General features: G+C 38.3%; 1 protein-coding gene, 1 long non-coding RNA gene and 1 pseudogene across 3 annotated transcripts in view; 1 reads left to right on the top strand and 2 right to left on the bottom strand.

Moving 5' to 3' along the window:
- The first annotated feature begins 80 nt into the window (after positions 1-80).
- LOC117265280 (uncharacterized) overlaps positions 81-22,589 on the top strand; it is a 28,497-nt gene continuing 5,988 nt past the window's right edge. Inside the window, exons 1-21 of the mRNA XM_078171499.1 lie at positions 81-702; positions 898-951; positions 8,976-9,198; positions 10,358-10,405; positions 11,038-11,097; positions 11,506-11,534; positions 12,183-12,456; positions 12,781-12,824; positions 13,140-13,458; positions 14,253-14,300; positions 14,632-14,675; positions 14,870-15,158; positions 15,493-15,533; positions 16,465-16,750; positions 17,084-17,127; positions 18,160-18,436; positions 19,160-19,188; positions 20,214-20,502; positions 21,835-21,953; positions 22,044-22,117; positions 22,339-22,553. Of these exons, the coding sequence (XP_078027625.1) occupies positions 10,396-10,405; positions 11,038-11,097; positions 11,506-11,534; positions 12,183-12,456; positions 12,781-12,824; positions 13,140-13,458; positions 14,253-14,300; positions 14,632-14,675; positions 14,870-15,158; positions 15,493-15,533; positions 16,465-16,750; positions 17,084-17,127; positions 18,160-18,436; positions 19,160-19,188; positions 20,214-20,502; positions 21,835-21,953; positions 22,044-22,117; positions 22,339-22,553 (2,491 nt within the window). The 5' untranslated portion in view covers positions 81-702; positions 898-951; positions 8,976-9,198; positions 10,358-10,395. The remainder of the gene's footprint in view (positions 703-897; positions 952-8,975; positions 9,199-10,357; positions 10,406-11,037; positions 11,098-11,505; positions 11,535-12,182; positions 12,457-12,780; positions 12,825-13,139; positions 13,459-14,252; positions 14,301-14,631; positions 14,676-14,869; positions 15,159-15,492; positions 15,534-16,464; positions 16,751-17,083; positions 17,128-18,159; positions 18,437-19,159; positions 19,189-20,213; positions 20,503-21,834; positions 21,954-22,043; positions 22,118-22,338; positions 22,554-22,589) is intronic.
- Positions 3,507-8,934, bottom strand: LOC144464482 (uncharacterized). Its single transcript, XR_013492172.1, has 2 exons — positions 8,876-8,934; positions 3,507-4,125 (listed from the first exon to the last, which is right to left on the bottom strand). It is a non-coding gene; the product is annotated as an uncharacterized LOC144464482 (long non-coding RNA).
- Positions 4,193-8,567, bottom strand: LOC144464479 (dnaJ homolog subfamily C member 28-like; annotated as a pseudogene). The gene is made up of 2 exons (XR_013492171.1): positions 8,303-8,567; positions 4,193-5,773 (listed from the first exon to the last, which is right to left on the bottom strand). The product of XR_013492171.1 is annotated as a dnaJ homolog subfamily C member 28-like (transcript).

Here is a 22,589-nt window from a genome sequence, read left to right as displayed (position 1 = left end):
GAGGCTCAGTGAATTTTAAAGGCTGCTCTCCAGAGGAGAGAGTGAAAGGCTTTGGGAGGAGCACTAAGCAGCCAGTAGTTCACCAGATAAAAACAGCAATAAACCAGCTCACTCAATCCTTGGCAGCGATCACATCATTATCTACAGCAGCATTATTAGGCAACTTTGCTTTATTTCAACTTCGCAAGCTGCTAGCTAGTACAAATGCTTTCTGTATGTCGCACCTGAGGACTTGAAGGTCTTTTCATGATGATAACCCAATAATTTGACAAATTATGACCTCTTGTTGTCTGTCAGTCACAACCTACCTACCTGAGATGCGCACAGATAACTCGTCCTGCCCCTCTCTTCCACAGTGACGTGACTGAGCATGGTGCAGGACAGGTTCAGGGTCAGGTCAAATAACAACAGGGGAGTTGTTGTTTACTTTTTCTTTATTTGTTCTTTTTTTTTCAAGACAGAGTATGAGGAAAGGGCACCAGTCAGGGCTGCAAATTATTTTTAGTATTTATTTTATTTTATTTTTGTTGGTTCCTCATTCGCAGCCAATCGTGAGCTGACTATAGTGATCTCAGAGATCATGTATGTGCTGATCGTGGTTCTGCAACTGTGGCTAATCGTGGTTCTGGTCTACTGTTACAACAAGATTTCGGAGGAGCACGAAGCTCGGGAGGCCCGTAAAGCTCTCAAGGCTCAGACACAGTGAGTCATGTGTCTTTTATGTGATGTACTGAGGTGATTCATTTCAAATTCAGAATAAAGCCTTTAAACAATTTACTGGTCAATTCTCTTAAACAATGATAAACATGTTAATACAGTATAAATAGTGATTACAAAACACTTTCTCCCTGCTGTTTCTCACATCTAAATAATTCGCTTTTCCTGTTCTAATTCCAGGCTGTTAGAATCAAAAGACAACTGTGACGGCGTGCAGCTGGAGTAACATTAATGGTGAGTTAGATTTGTCTTTCACCATTATACAGATCTACTGGCTTGCACAACATCTGATTCAGAAAAATGTGATAATAAATTATGACACATAGCCCTGTGAAAGCATGCCTTTCTCTTTAAATGGTGTTTTGCTGTTCATTTTGTATCCACCAGGTAAAAAGATCATCTCTGCAAGGGTCACGCTTAACCACCATAACATGATTTTGCTAACAAAGACACATCTACTGTACAAGAGGTTGATTTTAAATGGCTTGGTCACGCTCAGTCATTTATGAAACCTGTATGATTAACTGTAAATACAAGCTGAGGTGCAGATGGCAGTAAGCAGGGCAGGTTTCTTTTACATGTCAGTGAAACATATTAAACACTTGAAAGTTTGTGTATTTGTTTAAAAAAAAAAAAGTATTTAAAGGCAACTGGCCTTCAATGTAGGGAATCCAATTCATGATTATTTTTATTGTTTAAATATCTTTAAATAATCAGCTTTATTAATTTTAAGGCCATAAAATGTCAAATTACCAGAGCCCATCATAGTGTTTTTACTGTTTGTGTGATGTGCTTGTTAAGTCCAAACAACACAGAAGTATTCAGCTGAAAACCATGAGACGTGCAGAGATGCAAGCAAAATCTGTGATGCTGTTACTGAAAGACATAAACAGTTCATCAGTTTTCCAGATAGGCATCGAAATGAATTGTCTGTTAATAAACTGATAGAATGAGTGATGTAGTAATTCACAGCCCTGTTAGCAGAGGAAAATGTTGGCATTGTACATTTCTGCAAATTACAAATTCACATTTGTACATTTTATGCAGATTATGTCAACGTTTGTAAAGTGATGTAGCTCTGGTTACATTTATGAGTTGACTTTGTCATGGGGAAGCAGAGGGGATGGTGGACAGAGTAAAACCTCAGTGAGACGACCACTTGAGACCATGGTTCAAGACAAACAAACAACAAAGCCAGTTGCTCATCAGCAAAGGCAGCTCCAGCAACAATTGTGCCACTGAATGTGAGTGGTTTTAGTGAGTTGCTGCTGTGTTTCCAGCAAAAATTATGCCACCAACATGGATGTTTTTTAGCAAGTGACTGTGGCATCGAATGTGGATGTTTTATTTATCAAGTCATTGCTGCATTTCCAGCAGCAATTGTGCCACCAAATATGGGTGTTTCTTAACATTCGTCGCTGCATTTCCAGCGTTAATTGTGCCCTGCATTTTCATCAGTGATTGTGCCGCCAAACATGGGTGTTTTTTAGTGAGTTGTCACTGCATTGCCAGCAGCGATTATGCCACCAAACGTGGGGGTTTCTCAATGAGTCGTCATTGCATGTCCAGCAGTGATTGTGCCATAGAACATGAGTTTTTTAAGCCAAAAAAATAATTTCCTAACCATAACCAAATGGTTTTTGTGCCTAAATATAACCACGTTAACCACAGCATTGTTGAAATGTAAAGTTTCAGTGTGTCTGCTGCATAATAATGTACAAGTCTAACATTTTGTCGTTTGCTGAAACATGCAATGCCAACATTTGTTCGGGTGATTAGGTTGCAATTTAGCACAACTTTAAAGACTTAACATCCCAATTTATCAGTATGCCTCACCTCTCTGCAGTGCCCTGGTTTCTATAGAGCAGACATTTGTTTTCATAAAGCAGTTTTAAAATAAATGGCTTCAGGTGAACTGGTGGCTCACTGGGCTGAGGTGCGTACATGTAAATATGCAGGGTTTAATGCAGCCCAGGACATTTGCAACAACCAAGTTCTCTTTTGCAAAACTAAGTCTGAAAGGTGACTATCCAGTGTGACATTGCCAATGTGTAATTTTAACATATGATGACATACAAAGGCGGGGTCGCCAATGCTTCACAGGAGAATGTGAGGCCTTCTTGATTTTAATTGTAAAAGGTGTTAAAAACTCAGAATAAAATAAAATAATATATATAGTTTTCTTAACACCTCATTCAATTACAAATATATATATTTTTTATTTTATTTTTCTTATTAAATCTTACAGGATAAAGGCACAACGGAGAAAAGTTATTAAATGTGTGTGATTAGTTCCTGAAAGTATATATCAACTTCCTGCAGTTATTGTGTTCACTACTTGGGTTAATTGTAAAGTTTATCAGTTGTTCTGTATTGTCATTGTTCTGCATTGGACATTTTAAGAAACAGCCATAAAATATGTCAGTCAGGGGTCGTTGTTTACTCAATAATACAAAAGGAGTACCTCAAAGGGATAACTTAACTCACAAAACTGCCATTTGTAAATTAATTAGCTATATGCAGTGTTATCTTCATCTCATAAAGACAACATCTTTCTCATGCTTCCATGGAAAACGTAACATGTTGATTTATTGCTTGATCAGGGACCCCGTTTAACAGCAGCAAATGTAGCAGCAACCAGCTGAGGTTTTTTATACTCTGAGATACAGTCTTATTCTTGAATAATTATGCCTCTCACTTAGCTCCTCCATCATTTTTTCTATTGTCCAAATATGCATTCAATCTGTCAGAATAGGGGGAAAACATCACGTCTTCAAGCAACTCAGACATCATGCTTTTCTTATTTATTTCTTACATCTTGTGGCGTTGTAAGCAGATTAGGAGGAATAATTCAGACATTAATATTGCTAAATAATACTAGAGGAATACAGCATATTTTTGGCAAAGATAAAGTAGATCTTTTCTGTGAGGTAAATCTTTTTCTTACTTTCTCGTTTGCAGTTTGCTGAGCATCCAGCAGAGGTCAGCCATGCCACACATCAACACCACCGAGCTGCAGTCGCTCCTGCTCTCCTTCCTCCAGCGCTGCCTTAACAGCACAAGTGTAGTGTCTCCACTGATACCTCAGAACTACACTACCCAGGAGGCTGTGCACCACATGGCTGGAACCAGAGCCCCCACTCAGTCTCAGGGCATGATGTATATCCTCCTGGTGGTTGGCATGTTCAGCTTCTTCACATTTGGCATCATGCTCAGCTACATTTGTTCCAAGAAGCTGGAGAGCTCTCAGGATCCATATCACCAGTACATTGCCCACGACTGGACCAAGGTGATGACTCCGTCCAGGGCCGTCGCTGAGGCGCTGCACAGGGAAGCTGCACGTGACGGAGCCAGCAGCAAGGAGCCCATCGTCATCTGCAACCCTGCGACACTGGAGTAGCTGCCAGACTAGAATGAGACATTCAGCTATTTAAGCATTTTTCATTCAAAATAATGAATAATCTGTGACACAAGATTTTGAATTACCTTAACTTTTAATGTCACATAGCAACCAATAGTTACAGTGTTAGGTTTGTATTTCAGAGAAGTAATTTCACAGAAACAACTTACAACAACCATAAAATTGCCACACGTTGCTTTTTGTTATCAACACGTGCAGTTCCTCACACTTTATAGTCCCACAGCCATGACTGCTCAATAATACTCCTCCACTGACACCTGACGATCCTGCATATCTGGACAATAACAGCAGGAACGCAGAGTTAAATTAGTGGCACCACTGTTTCTGACTTTGATTCAGAGTGTGTAGGAATAAGTGGAAGAACAAATCCGTCTTGCCTTGTGGACTGTGCTGATTCATATCAGTGAAAACAAATGAATAAATTAATAAACCACTGATCTCAAATCATTATTCCGTTCACTCAGATTCAAAGTTTTACTGTTTTGATCTCAGTAAATTCTTCATCCAAGACATCAGGCCTTGTTTGGAATTTTTACGCTTAATTACGGTGTTGGCTCTTTTTTCTCCTCCTTCCTCCTCTCTCTCTCCTTCTCCCTCTCTCTCTGCTGGTCCAGTCGGTGTTGGCCTTTCACAGCGCGGTCAATCTCTCGTGACAAACTGAAGTGAACCATTTGCATGTTGAGCATCGGTACGATGAGGTTGTAATTGTCCACCATTTTGTTAAGTTTCACCAGCTCCTCCTGTACAGATGCGCACAGCTGCTCCCATTGGCTGTGCTCCTCGGGGGTCAGGGGGTCGCCAAGCCTGGCCCTGCCCCCCAGCAACCTATTTCAGATCTGAGCAGTGGTCTCTCGGATGTCGCGTTGTGTGACGACCCAGGGTGGCTGGTAACCATTGTCTATGAGGATGCGGTTGAGGTTGTGGGTCATAGGATCAGCGTATGGATTGTGCTCAAACTTGTTGAGTGGCTTTCCAGCTCCACTCAGTTTCCTGAAGTCTCCTCGGGCCATGGACTCCTGGATCAGGTCCTCCACAAGCCGCTCCACAGCCTGGGTGATCTTGATCTGTCGGCTGCGCTGACGCATGTCCCGTTCCACCAGTGCCCCCTCTGCAGCGGCTGCCCTCTCATGCTCCCTCTGCCTCTAGTTCAAAACTTGCTCAGATGCTCTGTCGACACGGATCTGCTGGTACTGACACTCACGTTGGCTGGGTGGGCCTGAGCCCACTCCCTCGTAACTGAGGTAGTGTCTGTGTGGAAGTGCTGTACCTCTGGACCTATCCTCACTTTCCACTTCCTGTCCTCTATCGGGTTGCTTGGTCTTGCTCTGATGTGCCAGCACAGCACGGTAGGCCTGCTCAACCTGAGCAAACAGAACTGCATCTGCTGTTGGAGCCCCAGAATCTGGATGGTAGAGTTTGGCTAGGCGCAAGTAGGCCTCTTTCACCTGTGCAGGACTGCTGTGTCCCTTGTCAGGCAGTTGTAGAAGCCTGTAACTCTCTTGCAGGCTTCGGCTGATCTGGGGCATGGAGCTGAGAGCTCTGAGAAACAGGGACGGGACAAGCAGAAAGAGGCCATGGGAGAATCCGCTGCGAGAAACCAGGGGATGGAAAGTGCAACTCATTTCTGTCACACTCCTGTGGGTTTGAAAAAGGGTAATTACTTGAAACGACAACCAGTCATATAAATGATCAGTAAAAAAGGCATTGTGTCAGGCAGGAGATATCTTAGCAGCGATGCATCCAAATAGATTACCAGTAGTTCAAATAAGCTTAAATAAAAACTAAATATCCTTGTCGCAGTAGCATGTAAAATTATAGGAGTAAGTCAGGTTCAGCTCTGAGTATCTGTTGTTCAAGGAGTTTCATTTACTGCCATGTGGTTGTTGCTTTTAAGTTGAAGCTAGATAGACTAAAAAGACTAAATCGTTCTTTGTGTCTGCCGTAGTAGGCCTGTTTCACTCCCACTGTACTGATTATTTGTAGAGATGTGCACCATTAGTCAACTAGTCCATTAAAAGCTGCTACCCGCATGAGTCAGCACCACAAATCCTAGATGGTAAAACTTACTATTAAAATTATTGAAATGTTGTGCTTTTGTGTTCACCCAGTGAACATGCTGTAGGAATAATCAGGTACAATTCCTACAGATTTAATTTCCTAAAGAACTTTGTTTTCAATAAATGTTATCTAACTTTTTTTTAAACAAGTTGTTATCATGTTTTGTAGGTGTGGAGGTGGGTGCGGTTAGTAGTCGTCGTAGTAGTAGGTTTGATGTTGTGTCCTAACGTCATCTGACTGCAAAATAAATTAAGGGAAATAATGACAGATTGATTGATTGAAATAGAGAAAGTGCCTCAATGTTTTTCACTTGTCATGATCATGAATTGCCTTATTTTTAGCACACTGACTTTGGCTTTATATCCTTATTGTTTGGGGCTTCACAGACCTATTTGCTGTATGTTTAAATTTAATCGCAAAATAAACCATTTTTACTTGAAGTGTGTTTTAATGGCAACACTTCCCTTTGCTGCAAACTGAGCTTGTACATTTGATGAAGGTGATAATACTCAGAAATCATCATAAAACATTGTTTTTATGCCAAATAAAGACACATGTAATGTTTTTATGTTATATGGGCTTTGCATGGACAAATATTACATTATTATACATTCATTTACCAAGAGTCATTCACAAGGACAGAAATGTACTTAAATCTTCAATTAGACTCCACAGGTTCAGTGTGTAAGATTTAGGGGGATAATTTGGCAGAAATGGAATATAAAATGATAAGTATGTTTTCTTTAGTGCATAATCACCTGAAAATAAGAATTGTTTTTGTTACCTTCGACTGAGCCATTTAGATCTACGCAGGGAGCGGGTCCTCATCTACAGAGTCTGTCATGTTGCTCAGTATGGACAAACCAAACACTGGCTCTAGAAAAGGCCATTCACGTTTTTTGATCCTGACCACCTTATTTAAAAGCTCCTCTGCGATGAGCAGCATTTGAAAAACACTGACATTTACTACTGCTTTATTCAGTGTTTTTACAGGTGTAATACCCCGGATCCATTTGTTTTGGAGAGGAAGAGACCTCTGCGGATAATTTGGCTCCCAGTAAAAACCTTCTGAACGTCTGGATCTTAAGTTATCAGATAGAAAAGGTGAGCACACATTAGCAGGTGCAGAGCTAGTGGCCTGTCTCTGACATGCCAAACAGAGTCAGAGAAGCACTGGTGTGTAACGTGAAACAGCTTCATTTGGTGTTTTTACCAATATACATCCCCGGGTCTGTTTGTTTTGGAGAGGAAGAGACCTCTGTGGATAATTGGGCTCATAAGCTGAGTGCACATTAACTTATCAGAGAAAAAAGCTAGGTATACATAGCAGGTGCTGGGCGAGCGGCCTGTCTGTGATGTGCCAAACAGCATAGTGGAAACACTGATTTGTAATGTGAAACTGCTTTATTCAGTGTTTTTACTGGTTTTAATCACCTGGTCCGTTTGTTTTGGGGAGGAGGAGACGTCTGTGGATAATTCAGCTCTTGGTAAAAATGTCCGGAACAATACACACTTAAGGTATTCTTATCGGGAGAAGTTTCAGCTGGTTCCAAGCTGCAATCCTCACCACTAAATGCCACTAAATCTCATTAAATCTTACACACTTTTCCTTTAAGCACTCTCTTATAAAACTCAACAGAATAACAAATAGACAACCAACATTTTTTGGGAGTTGTGGTGCTGCGTAAAGAGTAGTGTCAGCAATCGCACATATAGAACATAGAAGATCAAATGTATCTAAACGCGTTTTACAGCTGAAGTCACTGAGACCTCAAACATAAGTATCAAACACTCAAGCCGATAAAACAAGTATAAATATGTTTTTGAACTGTTTAAACGTGCAGGGGGTCTTCAAGACTAAAAATAAATGACTTTATACAACTGGTCATGCTGTATTATAGAGTATTCATATTATGCCACTGTCTATACTGTACATAGCCTGTCAGATCTGCGGTGTATACACTATATTCATATCATACCTCCAGGTGTTTATTCTGTATATAATTTCTTACTATTAGTATTTCTTGCAGTTAAACCTGCACTACATAAGCTATATTATTTACTTATATCTGCACTGCCTGCTGTAACTGTTGTACATATTCTTACCTTGTCGTTTTCTTTACACACTGTTGCGGCTGTATATTCATCTCTGACTGGTTTACAGTCTGCATGTATTCTTTATATTACTGTTCATTCTGTTTGTACTCTGTTACGCTGCAATTTATTTATACTTTTCACTAGTAGCTAAAAAAAGCTGCTATAATTAAAAAAAAGGCAATGACTTTTATTAAGACTTTTTCAAATGTAACTTATGAATTGTATGAACTAGCGAACAGCTAACTGAAGCTAAAAGGAGAATGACTTTACTGTCACAAACCACAGTACGTGTCTGTTTCCAGGTGTGTTTTCCCTTTAACGGCCGTGGCGCGAGACCGCACTCGGTCATCCTCATCAATAACTGACAGAAACACTGAGGTTAAACTGAACGTTAACGTTAGCTGGGTAACGCTACGACTAAAGAGGTTAGCTAAAGTCATCCAGGACAAGACGTTAATTAACACTGAAAACGGAATGAAACGAGCCTGTTTACGGAGCATTCATGAATTCAAGTTAACGTTACATGATCTCCAACTTTCAGCCATGGATATATAAAGAGAATCCTACAAAGAGTCAGGTCACCTGTGTGTGTTTAACGCGTTCCTCACATCCGGGACCTTCTTCTTCTTCTTCTTCTTCTTCTTCTTCTTCTTCTGCTCCTTCTTGTCGCGTGTCTCTGCAGTTGTGTTGTGTTACCGCCCTCTGTCGTCCGTCTGGCAGCACTGAGCCCAACCGCCGAGGAGACGGAGAGGAGGACACCACGGGAAACGGCTCTCCAACGGGCGGAACTCGGGAGACACTTCGACCCCAAGTCCTGTCAACTCAACCAGACATGATTTACCGCTGTCATAACAACTGGACGGACTTTATCTCTGACAGCTGAAGCTACGAGCTGTTTTAAAACGGTTTGTAAAACTTACTTTAACTCTTACTTTCACTTTCACGGCTTTAACTTCCTGTTGAGCTCCATTAGTGTGTAAAAACGGTTAACCAAGCTAACGGTACAGTAACTAACACTTTTCTAACGTCAGTATGTGAACAACAGGTTGCTAGCTGAAGTTGCTAAAGTGCTTTGACAAGACAGTTTATTAAAACAGACACTAGAATATAAGAAACAGCAAAGACGACGTTCAACGAGAGACACTGAGTTTACACACACAGACACACCCATGTTAGGCCACTGTACTTGAGGTATTTCTACTTTACTTGAGTACTTATTCTATTAAATTCTTTCACTTCACTGTATTTTGAAAGCCAATGTTTTACCTTTTACGTTACCTCACTACAATCCTGTACAGATTAATCTGCTCAGTAAATCAAATAATGTCTGGGACCCATAATATACCTGCTATTGTTCATGTGTGGGAAGTGTACTTTTTATTACAAAACTATGCAACTATTATGATAGTCTTCCTTTGTTTTGCTCGTGGACACAGCACCATTAAAACACAAAGATAGTGATCAAGAGTGACTCTGGGGTTGGCCTTCACTTTCAGTGGCGATACTGTTTCAAAGAGTAACTGACAATTCCTGCGTATTATACCTTTAACTGAGCCTTATATCTGTTGTTATTTCTGTTCTATTTATTTTGTCTTGCATTCTTGGTGCTCTGATCTAGAGCTGCAACAATTAATCAGTTAATTGATTAGTTGTCTTCCATTAAATTAGTTGCCAACTAATGTGATTATTGATTAACTGGTTTTGAGTATTTTTCTAAAGGAAAAAGCTTCTTAAATGTGAAATGGAAACTGAATATCTTTGAGTTCTGGACGAAACAAGACATTTGAGGACTTCATCTTGGACATTTTCACCATTTTGTGACATTTTATAGACCAAGCAACTAATGAATTAATAGAGAAAATAATGGACAGATGAATCAACAATGAAAATGATAATTAGTTGCAGCCCTACTCTGATCATTAAAGAGAGACACCGTGTTATTTATCATTAAGGTGTATATGAAACAACAGAGGTATGCATATTGTCTAAGAACAATACTATACAGAACATTGTTGTGAAGTCTTTATCTTATCTAAAGTTTTTAAATGTATTTATTTTTTACAGCTCCTTGATCCTCAGCAGCAGCAATTGATAAAAATACAATGGCAGACGGTAGGTGTATTATCTGCACAGTCTCACTGAGTCCATCACAACATAACAACAGCACAAGAATGTGCAACATACTGAACGAATGTAGAAAAACATATAATTGAAGCATAAAAGAAAGAAATGTCAATCAAATACAATGTAATATACTTAAAAATAAAGCATAAGACATTACAACTAAAAATAAAAGACACAGGACAGATTTTGCACATTTGCAGCTCAGTCTTATTTAATTTTACTCACTACTGCACCAAATTTGCAGCTGACAATTATCCATTACTCCTGTTTCACTAAGGATGGTAAAAGAAATTACAGTGCACAGCTGTTTGAGGAATTCTTTCGCCTTTAAAAAAAAAATGGAACTATGTATTTGATTTACATTTCCATAGGAACAAATGGGCTCGGGCTGAGAGCCACAGACCAGCTGGGGAAGCTGAAAAGTATTGAGAGAGACAGGCACATCGTTGGTTTTGCTCTTTTCGTTTTGGTCTCTTGACAGTTAGAAAATAACAGATTATCACCAGTCTTTTCCTTTTTAAGTCTTTTTTTTAACCTGACAACCAATCAGGGCATTTGAAAAAAGTGGTTGTGTTGGGTCCATCTTAAAGAAGTTTTCATTTTCCCTTCTTTTGTTTCAGCTGGGAAACCTTCAGCCGGAGCAACAGGTGTAGATACCATGGCAGAAGGTGGGTGCAGAGGTAGTATGATGTCTTCTCAATTAATGATTTGTAATCTGCTTGTAATCAGTCACTGATCAGATTATCTAGAAACCCAGAATCTGACAGTAAGGGCCTCTGACACACCAAGCCAATGGTCGATCATTGGTTAATGTCAAAAGTCTGTTGCCCTAGTTTTTGCTTTGTGTCCCACACCGTTGGCCTTAATCGACCCTCATTGCCTGTTTATTGGCTGATACAACATGCCCTTTGAGGCATGCCTACATTGGGCTATAATAAACTTTGACTTGATGTATTGACTTGACATATTATTATGTCACTGTTAAAAAGGTTTAAGTGTCACTTTAGGATTAAATCATTTGGATCATAAATGTTCATTAAGCCTGATGTTAAAGTTAATAGGTCTTTTTCTACTTCTTTTCTCCTCAGAGAAACAGCGGCCTTCACTGATCCAGAGGGTGAGTAATGTCACATCACTCTGACTTTACACAGTGCAGCTTTTATTTTAATTTTATTATTTCTCACAGAATTGAACTGATTAAGCTGCATAATGAACACATGAGGTCTTCAGCATGAATATTATTTACCAATAATGTTGATCATTTGTGTTAGATTTACCTTTATGTATATATATATATATATATATATACATATACACATAATACTCTTCTTGATTTATTTTTCTAACTTTGACAGGGACAGAAATTAAAAAAAGTCAAAAAAGTGTATATATTATAGTGTGTTACTTACTTTGCTATATGAGAAGAAAAGATGCAACTGGTTAAACTCTGCAGCTCTGTTTTAAAATCAAGAGACTCATTGCAGTTTTTATAGATGAGTGTTTGAAAGAGTTTAACACAGGCAATGGAATTAAATACAATGAACCTGTTTATGAAAATAAAATACTTGTAAAAGAGGATAAAAAGAATGCAGCTTGATGTTGCTAAAGAAATGTATAGATGCACAAGCAATTCAAAACATAAAAAACAGAACTGGTGTTTGATCATTACTTTGTGTGACACTGATGAGATGTGAACAGAATCTGTAATCATCCCAGCTGACAAATTGTACTTTTACCTCATGAACATTTCCCTTAAATTTACCAGGTGAAAACAATGACGTCTGTCATAGAGCTGCTTTTGGAAACACTGGCTGGTTTGAGTGACGGGGAGCTCAGGGAGTTCAAGACGGTCCTGAGTCAGACTGACCTCTCAGGCATGCCATTCATACTGCTGGAGATAGAAGACATGCAGGACACAGTGTTTTTAATGGTGCAGATTGATGGCCAACAGTCTGTGGAGACGACCAAGGAGGTTTTAAAGAAGATGAAGAGGACTGATCTGGTGCAGATTTTGTCAGACAGCAGCTCAGGACCCAAAAGTAAGAAAACAAAGACAAAAACATTTTAGAATTATAAAACTGGTCCCTAACATGTGTCTCCTAAGTTTATAAGCTGTTTTCTTCTCTTCACATTATAAATAATAAGGTTTGTACTGTGGAGAAGAGACACATCATCTGGTGAACAAGATATGTTTTATGTCTAATGTGAAGTATGGAAACGTATTTCAGGAAAGGGGGCAAAATGTCTCAAAAATAATCTGAAAGTTCAAGTGTAATTTTGTGTTGACCTTTTTGTAATTATTCTTTTCTACAAAGCAGTATTGTCTGATGATCAATGTTTTTACTTCCTTTCTGTCTCCTCAGAAAAACACTCAGTGGATGAACACCTGTCTGCACTGATACACAAAGTGAGCAATGTCATATCTGTGTGACCACGCAGAGTACAGCTTTTATTAAATAAGATGCAGGTTTAAATTCATAGCAACATTAATGATGATAAATTAAACCAAAGTCATGATTTGAATTAAATACAATGAATTCATCAGCAAAATCTCATGTTCACATCAGGGGGTTTGTATGACCAAATCTACAGTGGCCTGGATGATCTTGTAGAAAACATTAGAATATTCAAATGACTAAAATAATAATGACATCAATAAGGTGCAATAAGATAAATTTAATAAACATATTTTCACTATGAACATATACTTGTAATTTTCCAGGTGGCAACAATGAGGGCGTTCAAAGAGCTGCTTTTGGAAACACTCCGTGATTTGAGTAACGAGGAGCTCAAGAAATTCAAGTGGCTGCTGCAGTTCACGCTCTTCCAGAGGAGCCTTGAACTCATCTCATGGAGAAAACTGAGCCCTCCACACATCTCATGGAGAGAACTGGAGTTGACCAACAGTACAGACAAAGTGGTTGATGTGATGTTGGAGAGATGCGGTCAACAGTCTGTGGAGGTGACCAAGGAGGTTTTGATGGACATGAACAGGACTGATCTGGTGCACAGGCTGTCAGAGACCAGCTCAGGACAAGAAGGTAAGATAAAGAAGACAACTGTAACTTTATATGTAATAACAATTGAATATGTATTGTTACAAAATCAGCAGTTTATAGTCAAAGCAATGCAGTAACAACATGTAGGCCTGTCATGACCCCAGAACAACCAAAGAGCTGAAACAACACTTCTCAAACACAGTCTCAACTACAAACTGAATATCAGCTTCACAGAGTTAGGTGTCTGTTATTTTAATAATATGGGAATATGCTTCTCACTCTGTGAAATGAATGAAGTGACTCATTTAACAAACTAAATTTACTTGTGCTTACAACATAAAAACTAAATGTAAAGTGAGACAAAGATTACCTCAGAGGTGAATGTTTTGGATTTCAAAAGTTTCTCAACATCTTTTCTTTGAAAACATTCTCTGTGACTGGGCCACATGATCTTTGATCATTAAATGTGTGTATGTTGAGTTCATTATCAGTCTTGTATTGTATTTAGCCTGATAGGAATCAGACAAATGTTGTCTGCATGATTTCACATTAATTCGTTGAGTTGTCTCTGTGTAAAGCTTTGATTTGACACTCCACTGTGGAGACAGACAGGCAATCTGTGTTAGGCAGATTATCACAGTGTTTTCTCATTGATTCCCTCTGTGATCTCTGTAACCATGGCTTCCTCCTGCCTTCAGTCCACACACCTGAAACTGAAATATTAAAGACTTTTTGTTCTCAGGAGGACTGAGTATTCCACTCAGGACAAGAACACATAAAGGCTTCACACAGTGTCTTTATTATTATGATTACAGTTGTCATTAAATGTGTTGCAGCTGCAGGATCATCAGCTGAAGCTTTTGGTGTGAGAACCATAGAGAGAGGTATGTGTCCTATAACTTAAGACTTAAAAAAACGAATTAAATATAAAAAAAACAAATATTTCTCACAAGCTAACAATAATGTTTCCTCTAAGCACTGCAGTTATTTTAATTAACATTTCAGAGTATGAATCTTTAACAGAGTTTAATAGCAAAGAAGACGTCAGGTGAAACCGTCATTGATTTTTATGATGTTACTGTTAAGGTTGATTTTTTGTTCATTTAACCAGTTCTAATGTAAATCCTTGATATTAGAATTATAACAGTCTGACAGTGTCTTATTATAAAGCCTTATGTTAATTCAGTCATTCATTCATATTTCCTTTGTCCTCAGAGAAACACTGTGTGGATCAACATTGGCCTGCATTGATCCAGAAGGTGAGTAATGACACTTTTGTTCGACTTTATGTGATCAGTTGTATCATTACTTTGTGTGATATGACTGATGTACTCTTACCTCATCCACATTTCTAAAATACAGACATTGATGAGATGTGAACAGACAAATCTGTAATCATCCCAGCTGACAAATTGCACTTTTACCTCATGAACATTTCCTTTGAATTTACCAGGTGGAGACGATGACGTCTGTCATAGAGCTGCTTTTGGAAACACTGGCTGGTTTGAGTGACGGGGAGCTCAGGGAGTTCAAAGAGGTCCTCCTTCGTCAGACTGACCTCTGCAGACACCTCTCAGACATGCCAATGATACTGTGGGAGAAAGAAGACCGGCAGGTCACAGTGTTTTTAATGGTGCTGACTGACGGCCAACAGTCTGTAGAGATGACCAAGCAGGTTTTAAAGAAGATGAAGAGGATTGATCTGGTGCAGAGGTTGTCAGACAGCAGCTCAGGACCCAAAAGTAAGAAAATGAAGAAAAAACTGGTGACACGTGTCTTTAGTTTATAAACCATGTTTTCTTCTCTTTAAATTAGAAATATTAAGCTTAATAAATATTCATAAATATTAAGATTTATGATGTAGAGAAAATAAGAATCACTCTTCATAGAAAATATGTTTTATGACTAATGTGAAATATGAAAAATATTTTGGGAGAGGAAGCAAAAAAGACTGTTGAGCTGATTTAAGTGTAATTTTGCCTATTTGAAATTTTTATAAAGCAGAATGGCCTGAACACAAATTTACTGTCAGATGTTTGATCAGTCACTGATGACTTTTACCACTTTTCTCCTCAGAGCAACACTCAGATGAACACCGACCTGCACTGATCCAGAAAGTGAGTAATGTCACATCTGTCTGACTTCATACAAAACAGCTTTCATTAAACAGATGCAGGGTTAAAAATTAGCATCATCTTGAACATTTTGAATAATGATACAATCAGAAGTCATGATTCACTTATTTATTTTTCACAGAACTGAAGCTGCGTTCAGGTCGAGCTCTTTAGCAGTAATTTAATCCAACAATAATGATATGATATTTTTACCACTGAGGATGAGATGAGGAAATGTCAGCATGAACATTTTTCATGACTTTTTCATCAACAGTGAAGAGAACTTGATCCACCAGAAACATCTATTTATTGTACTTTTTTTCCAGAGGCATTAAACAAAATATAAAACATAAAATAATGAAAATAATCTTTTGAGCCACTGTGACTCATTGCAGTGTTTTTGAAAAGAGCTGCAGCCTGTAACTTAAAAGAAAAACAATTAACCAGTTCATAAGAATTAAAAGGAAGAAGGAAAAGGGAATCATCTTTTGATTTGTAGTTTGGTTCCTCAAAAAAAACAAACAAATGCAAAATATACTAAAACACAAATGTGCACAAATATATCAATCTATAAAAAACAGCTGAACCAAATGTACTTAATCCTTGTATATTGTATATATTTTTATATTTGATGTATTTTTGTATATCGTATATTTCAGTATATTCCACTTCTTGCCTAAATTTTGAGTACTCATGTCAATTCTGGTACATTGAGAGCAAGTCTGCCCGAGTCAAATTCCTTGTATGTACACACGTACTTGGCGACTAAAGCTGATTCTGATTCTGATAATACAACAGCAGTCACCAAATGGATCTTGTGTGATCTGCCAGTAACACTCACATCTCCATTAATATTGATGTGGTGCAAAGAAACACATTTGTAATTGTCCCAGTGGATTAAATATATGTCCTATAAATGTATTGATTATTTCAGGTAGCAACAATGGCAGCTGTTAAACACCTGCTTTTGGAAACTCTGAATGATTTGAGTGACGAGGAGCTCAAGAAATTTAAGTGGTCCCTGGAGTGGATTGTCTCCCAGAAGAACCTTCCAGACTTCTCACCAGAGTTGAGTTACACCACAAACAGAGAAGAAATAGTGGATGAGATGTTGCGGACCTACAGCCAACAGTCTGTGCAGTTAACCAGGGAGGTTGTAAAGAAAATGAACAGGACTGATCTGATGCAGAGGTTGTCAAAGCCCAGCTCAGAACTCAAAGGTAAGACAAAAACTGTCACATAATCTCATGTGTCTCATAAATGTCTAATAAATACATTTTAAAAAAAGGTAAAACGGAGCAGGGATCAATAAATCATCAGTTGAATCATAATTAAATCAATAACAGTCACACAGAATGTTTTAAGTTTAATGAGTTTAGTAATTGTGGCAGGACTTTTGTGTTGGATTGCTTTAGACTGTGAAAGTGTTTATGATATTGTGAATCTGTTATATCTACTTTTGAGATAACTGAGCCTTTTTAAAGTTGATTATACTTTCTATGTTAGGTTAGAGTTTAATCCTCTGAGTCATTTTAAATGTCTTTTCTCTGCAGAGAAACACTCAGTGGATGAACATCAACCTGCAGTGTTGGAGAGAGTGAGTCTGACTTTACACATCACAGCTTTCATTCAGTAGATGCAGGTTGAAAACCATCCTGCTGAAGGGTAACCTCTATGTTTTCTGACCTGGACCCTATTTTCCCAGTATTGAGCGAGACTGCTGCAGCCAACAGCGGCAAAAACGGCTGTAATTTAATGAACACCGTAGATTTACAACCACTATAAGTGCTTGTTTTTGCCACTGACAGGCTCTGATTGTTATTATAAGTGTCTGACAACAGAAACAAAATAACTCTCACAAAAACCATCTTGGTTTGTCTCTCCATTGTTCCAAAAATCACAAACTCTGGTTTGGTTGAAATAAACCTTTAATTCATCCAGTTAGATGCAAAAATATCAACCAGCAACCTCCGGGGCTGAGAAATGAAGCCAATAGAAATAAACATGTTTACAGCCTGACACCGAAAAAAACAGTTTTGGTGTCTGTAGCTAATTTCAACATTCATGACAACTGTGCGGGGGACGAATTTTTTTTAAACTCACTTGTTTACGTTTTCTTTAGGCTTAAAGTTACACATATTTAATGATGGAGTGGATTGAGTGACATGTTGTCTGCAATGTGTTGCTGTAGTCTGTAAGTTAGATCCATCCTTCACTTTTCCACAGCCCCACCCTCTCATCCAAATATGGTCACTTCTGACTCTATAAAAACAATATGGCAACGCCTGAGATGCTGAACTCAAGGCTTCAAAACAGCAGTCTACAAACCAGTGGGTGATGTCATAGTAGCTATGTCCATTACCTTATTATCATCTTTTGCTTTGATGCTGTTAAAGAAATGAATAGACATAAAACACTTTGTGTTTGTAAAGAAAAAGAGGGAAACATAATCAATAAAATATTTAGTACCAACTGTATCATTGTCTTGAGTGATCATACAGAAAAAAATATAAATCTTATAGGATTCAAGTCTAAAATACTGACACTGATGAAATGCAAAGAAATAGATGTTTAATTATGCCAGTTCAGAAATGACACATTTGCTTAATGTATCCTTTAAATTTTTCAGGCAGCTGTGAAACAGATTCTTTTGGAAACACTGAAGGATTTGAGTTATAAGGAACTTGAGAATTTCAAGTGGTTGCTGCGGTTCACACAGTTCCAGAAGGGCCTTCCACACATCTCATTGAGCCGACTACAGCGGGCAGGCAGTGCAGACCCACTGGTGGATCTGATGGTCCAGACTTGTGGCCAGCAGTCTGTGGAGGTGACCAAGGAGGTTTTCATGGACATGAACAGGACTGATCTGGTCAACAAGTTGTCAGTCATCAGCTCAAGAATCAAAGGTCAGAGAAAGAAGACAAAACTGCCACATTACACAATAATATGTTTCTCATAAATGTTTAATAAATAGATTTTAGATTTCATAGTGAAGCTGCATTCAAACTTCATTCAATCAATCAGAAATCTGAAAAATTAGAGAGCAGGCAGCGACGTAACAACACCACATTTATTACTTGGACTGCAGAAATCATACAGTTCAGTCCAGCCTCTTTGATTTTCTTGATGTCACTACTGAGTAGATTTCAGTGTCAATTTTGCAGCAGTGAATTCTTTGTGTTCAATTTTCTTTATCATAAATGAATCTTTTTAAAGAGAAGCTAAATATAAGTTACAGTTTACAGTATAATACAGAACATCAAGGCCAAATACTATGACCTCAAAAGTGACCACTTGAATCAACACCTCTGACACACTGAATATCTTAATTTGACAGCTTTGTAAATTATATATTTTGACACATTTCAAACATTATAATCTTTATAAAGGTAGCGTTTGTTGCAGGACTTTTGTATCGCAGTCCTTCAGATTTAATGGGTGTTAATGATGAGGTGTCCAACCTCTCTCATTCTGATTTTATGATGTCAGATCCAAGCTCATTTTAGTGTTATTTTATGATGAATCCTCCATATGGTATTTTATTCAAAAACAACTAAATCTGACTAAAGTTGTTTATAGACTGATTTTTAATCTGTAAAGAGTCATTTTTCTGTTTTCTTTCTCCTCAGAGAAACATCTATATGAACTGCTCCAGAAAGTGAGTAATGTCACATCAGACACATTTTACAGAACACAGCTTTCATTTAATTTTTACAGTTTGAAAATGATCCTCATGTTGACAGTAAAGAGGTGAAAAAAGGTTTTAAACCAGAAAAATCACAGTGGCTGTAAAAGCAATGGGAACATGTGATCAGGTGGATCATTCCTGCTTTTGGTAGCACAGTGACAGAGAGAGTTAGAGACAGTCGTTAAAGCACAATTACTGATAACTAGTTTATAGCATTAAATGGAGCACACTGGCCCTCATTTATCAATCTAATGTACAAACCAGCACAAAACCAAACGCAGAAATCATCTAACAGGGTTCACGTTTTAAAAACTTTTGTATCTTGAATATCGCAGCGTACAAATGATGGGGCGTTGATAATTGTATAAATGTGACTGTGGAAAACAATCATCATTTGGGTGGGTGCCCACCTTGAAACTGAGCTGATTGTAAAGACCCTCTGTGCTGTCAGGGACAAGATGCTTTGGCTTGTCAGTGTTGACAAAAAAGAGCTTCAGATAAATTAGAGCCACGCACCAGTGGTGTTCAGCCTTTGGTCACTTACACAGAGCCAGGCGACTGTGAGCTGTGATAGAGAGACTGTGTCCATGTGGCAGCTATACATTTTGAAGTGATTAATATGTGGCTGCAAATACTTAATATGCCCGTCAGAATATGGTCTAATTACAATTATCCAACTCAGCCAGATTTACTCTGCTGTACCATTAGTCCACGCTGACACAACCTGACACAAGCTGACCATGTTGATCAATAACCAAGTTTTGCGTAGAAATGACTGAATGCCCAGTTCTCTGTCATACGTTCATTTCGTAAATGAGGGCCACTGTATTGTGATGAAGCTACAGAAATGAACTCATGTGGAAGTTCTTTGTTTTTATAGTCAATTTGTCATTTTGCCTAATGTGGTTAATATTAGTTGTTACAAATAAATTAGTGAATTATTACTACAGTGGAAATATGACAAAAATGCCCTCTGACTACTTTGTGTCCATCAGGAAGTCACCATGACACTACTAATGGAGAAGCTTTTGGAAACACTGGAAGATTTAAGTAAGGGGGAGCTCTGGGACTTCAAGCGTGTCCTACTGCGCACTAGAATGAAGAAAGGCCTCCCTGAGATCTCCACAGAGAGAATGTGGATGGCAAACAGAGTTGGCATGTTGAAGCTGATGGTGGAGATTGATGGCCAACAGTCTGTGGAGGTGACAAGAGAGGTTTTAATGGAGGTGGAGAGGAACAGGAGGGAGAGGGACTTTTTTTTCCCCTTCAACTACGGACTCAAAGGTAAGACGACGAATACACAAACCACTGTTACGCAATCATGTCTCATAATGTTTACTTGATTTTTTACTTTTTATTTTTCGTGTGTGTGTATGTGTATGAAGCACTTTGTAGCTGTGTTTTAAAATGCTGTATAAGTAAAGCTTTATTTTCTTGTTCACTATTGAAGAATTCATAGTAAAACTGGGTTCAGACTTTATTCAATCAAAAATCAAAAATATGAAATATTAGGGAGCAGGTAGCAATTTAAAAACACCACATTCATTACTTTCACTGAAGAAATCATTGAGTTGAATCCAGCTACTTTGAGGGTACAGTTCACAGAATGATAGAGAACATCAAGCGTAAATACTTTGACCTCAAAAGTGACCACCTGAATCAACACCTCTCTGACACACTGAATATTGCCATTGAACAGCATTGTAAATTATATATTTTGACACATTTTAAACATTATAATCTTTATGAAGGCAGTGTTTGTTGCAGGACTTTTGTATTGGAGTCATTTAGATTTAATGGGTGTTAATGATACAGTGTCCAACCAGTCTCCCTGATTGATTTTAGATCAGATTTGAGCCCAATTTAGTTTTATTTTGTGATTAATAAAATTTGTAATTAGTATTGTTTTTCATTCAAAAGCAACTAAATCTGACTAAAGTTGTTTATTGTCTGATTTTTAATCACTCATGGGTCATTTTATGTTTTCTTTTTCTTCAGAGAAACATCCATCTAAAAAAAAACCTAAAACCTATAACTAAAATAACAAAAGATAAAGATTAAATGAGATAAGAACATAAAAAGAGGAAGAGCATTTACAAATAAATAAATAGATAAACCAGTTAAAAGCCTGATAAAAGGAATTTAAAATAGATAAATAAAGAGATCAGTTAAAAGCCTGATTGAAAAGATGAGTCTTGAGCCTCTTTTTAAAAACATCAACAGTCTCTGCAGCCCTGAGGTTCTCTGGCATGCTGTTCCACAATCGGGGGCCATAATAACTAAATGCCGCCTCCCCGTGTGTTTTAGTCCTAACTTGTGGTATGGTTAAAAGGCCTGGAGGACCTCAGGGTCTGCGAGGGTTGATATGGTAAAAGCAGGTCATATAAATAAGAAGGCCCAAGACCGTTAAGACATCTAAAAACTAATAAAAGAACCTTAAAATCGATCCTGAAGCGCACGGGGAGCCAATGCAGCGATATTAAAACTGGTGTAATGTGCTCCCGCCCTCTGGTCCTTGTCAGCACTCGTGCAGCTAAATTCTGTAATAATTGTAGATTTGAGATACTCTTTTTGGGAAGACCAGAGAGCAGGGCATTAAAATAATCTAACCTACAGGAGATACAAGCATGTATCAACACCTCCATGCTGGCCTGAGAGAGACATGGGGGGACTCTGGCTATTCTTCACAAGGGCCTTCAGGAAGCTCGGAGCATGAGAGTTGTGGAAGTGTTACGGTAATCCCTTACATTCATTCATTTGTTCCTAATGTTTTGTTTCAAAAAGACACATCTGCACTTATCTGTGAAAATGATTGTCCTCTGCAGCAGGACTCCAGTGACTGGACTAAACTTGACCCTGAAGTGAACTGTACAGATGCGGATGAGGCTCCAACTTACAGGTAAAGATTACTTCCTAAATACTGCGTCACAGCAAACTGGAACTACAGGAAACACTACCACTTGGCTCTTGAGATTTTTCACAGAAGGAAATTAAAAAGATTTTTAAAGCAATATTACAATAATAGAATCAAGGCAGATACTCTCTAAGTTTACATTTACTCTGTTTTGTTCCTTCATGTGCATCGACACAAACTCTTTTTTTTTTCCATTCACATTTTAGCCTACAGTCTGGAGCAGGAAACTTTGAATGCAGTGTCTCTGGCTTGCGCTGGGTCTGTAAGGAAAAGGTCAGCTTTAAGTACCAGTTTTACTCTTGGGAAGGACCTATGGAAAGGATAGAAAGCATGAAGTACATGCCTGCAGGTCCCCTGATGGACATCACAGTCACTGCTGGGAAGTTAGATGTAGTGTACCTGCCACACTGGATCTGCATAGGTAAGTGGACATGAAGAAAATTATAAAATGCTAACT

The sequence above is a fragment of the Epinephelus lanceolatus genome, chromosome 10, assembly GCF_041903045.1.
Source record: "Epinephelus lanceolatus isolate andai-2023 chromosome 10, ASM4190304v1, whole genome shotgun sequence".
NCBI classification, from domain to species: domain Eukaryota; kingdom Metazoa; phylum Chordata; class Actinopteri; order Perciformes; family Serranidae; genus Epinephelus; species Epinephelus lanceolatus.
The sequence above is the reverse complement of the archived record's forward strand: the minus strand, read 5'-3'. Positions and strand labels throughout refer to the sequence as shown.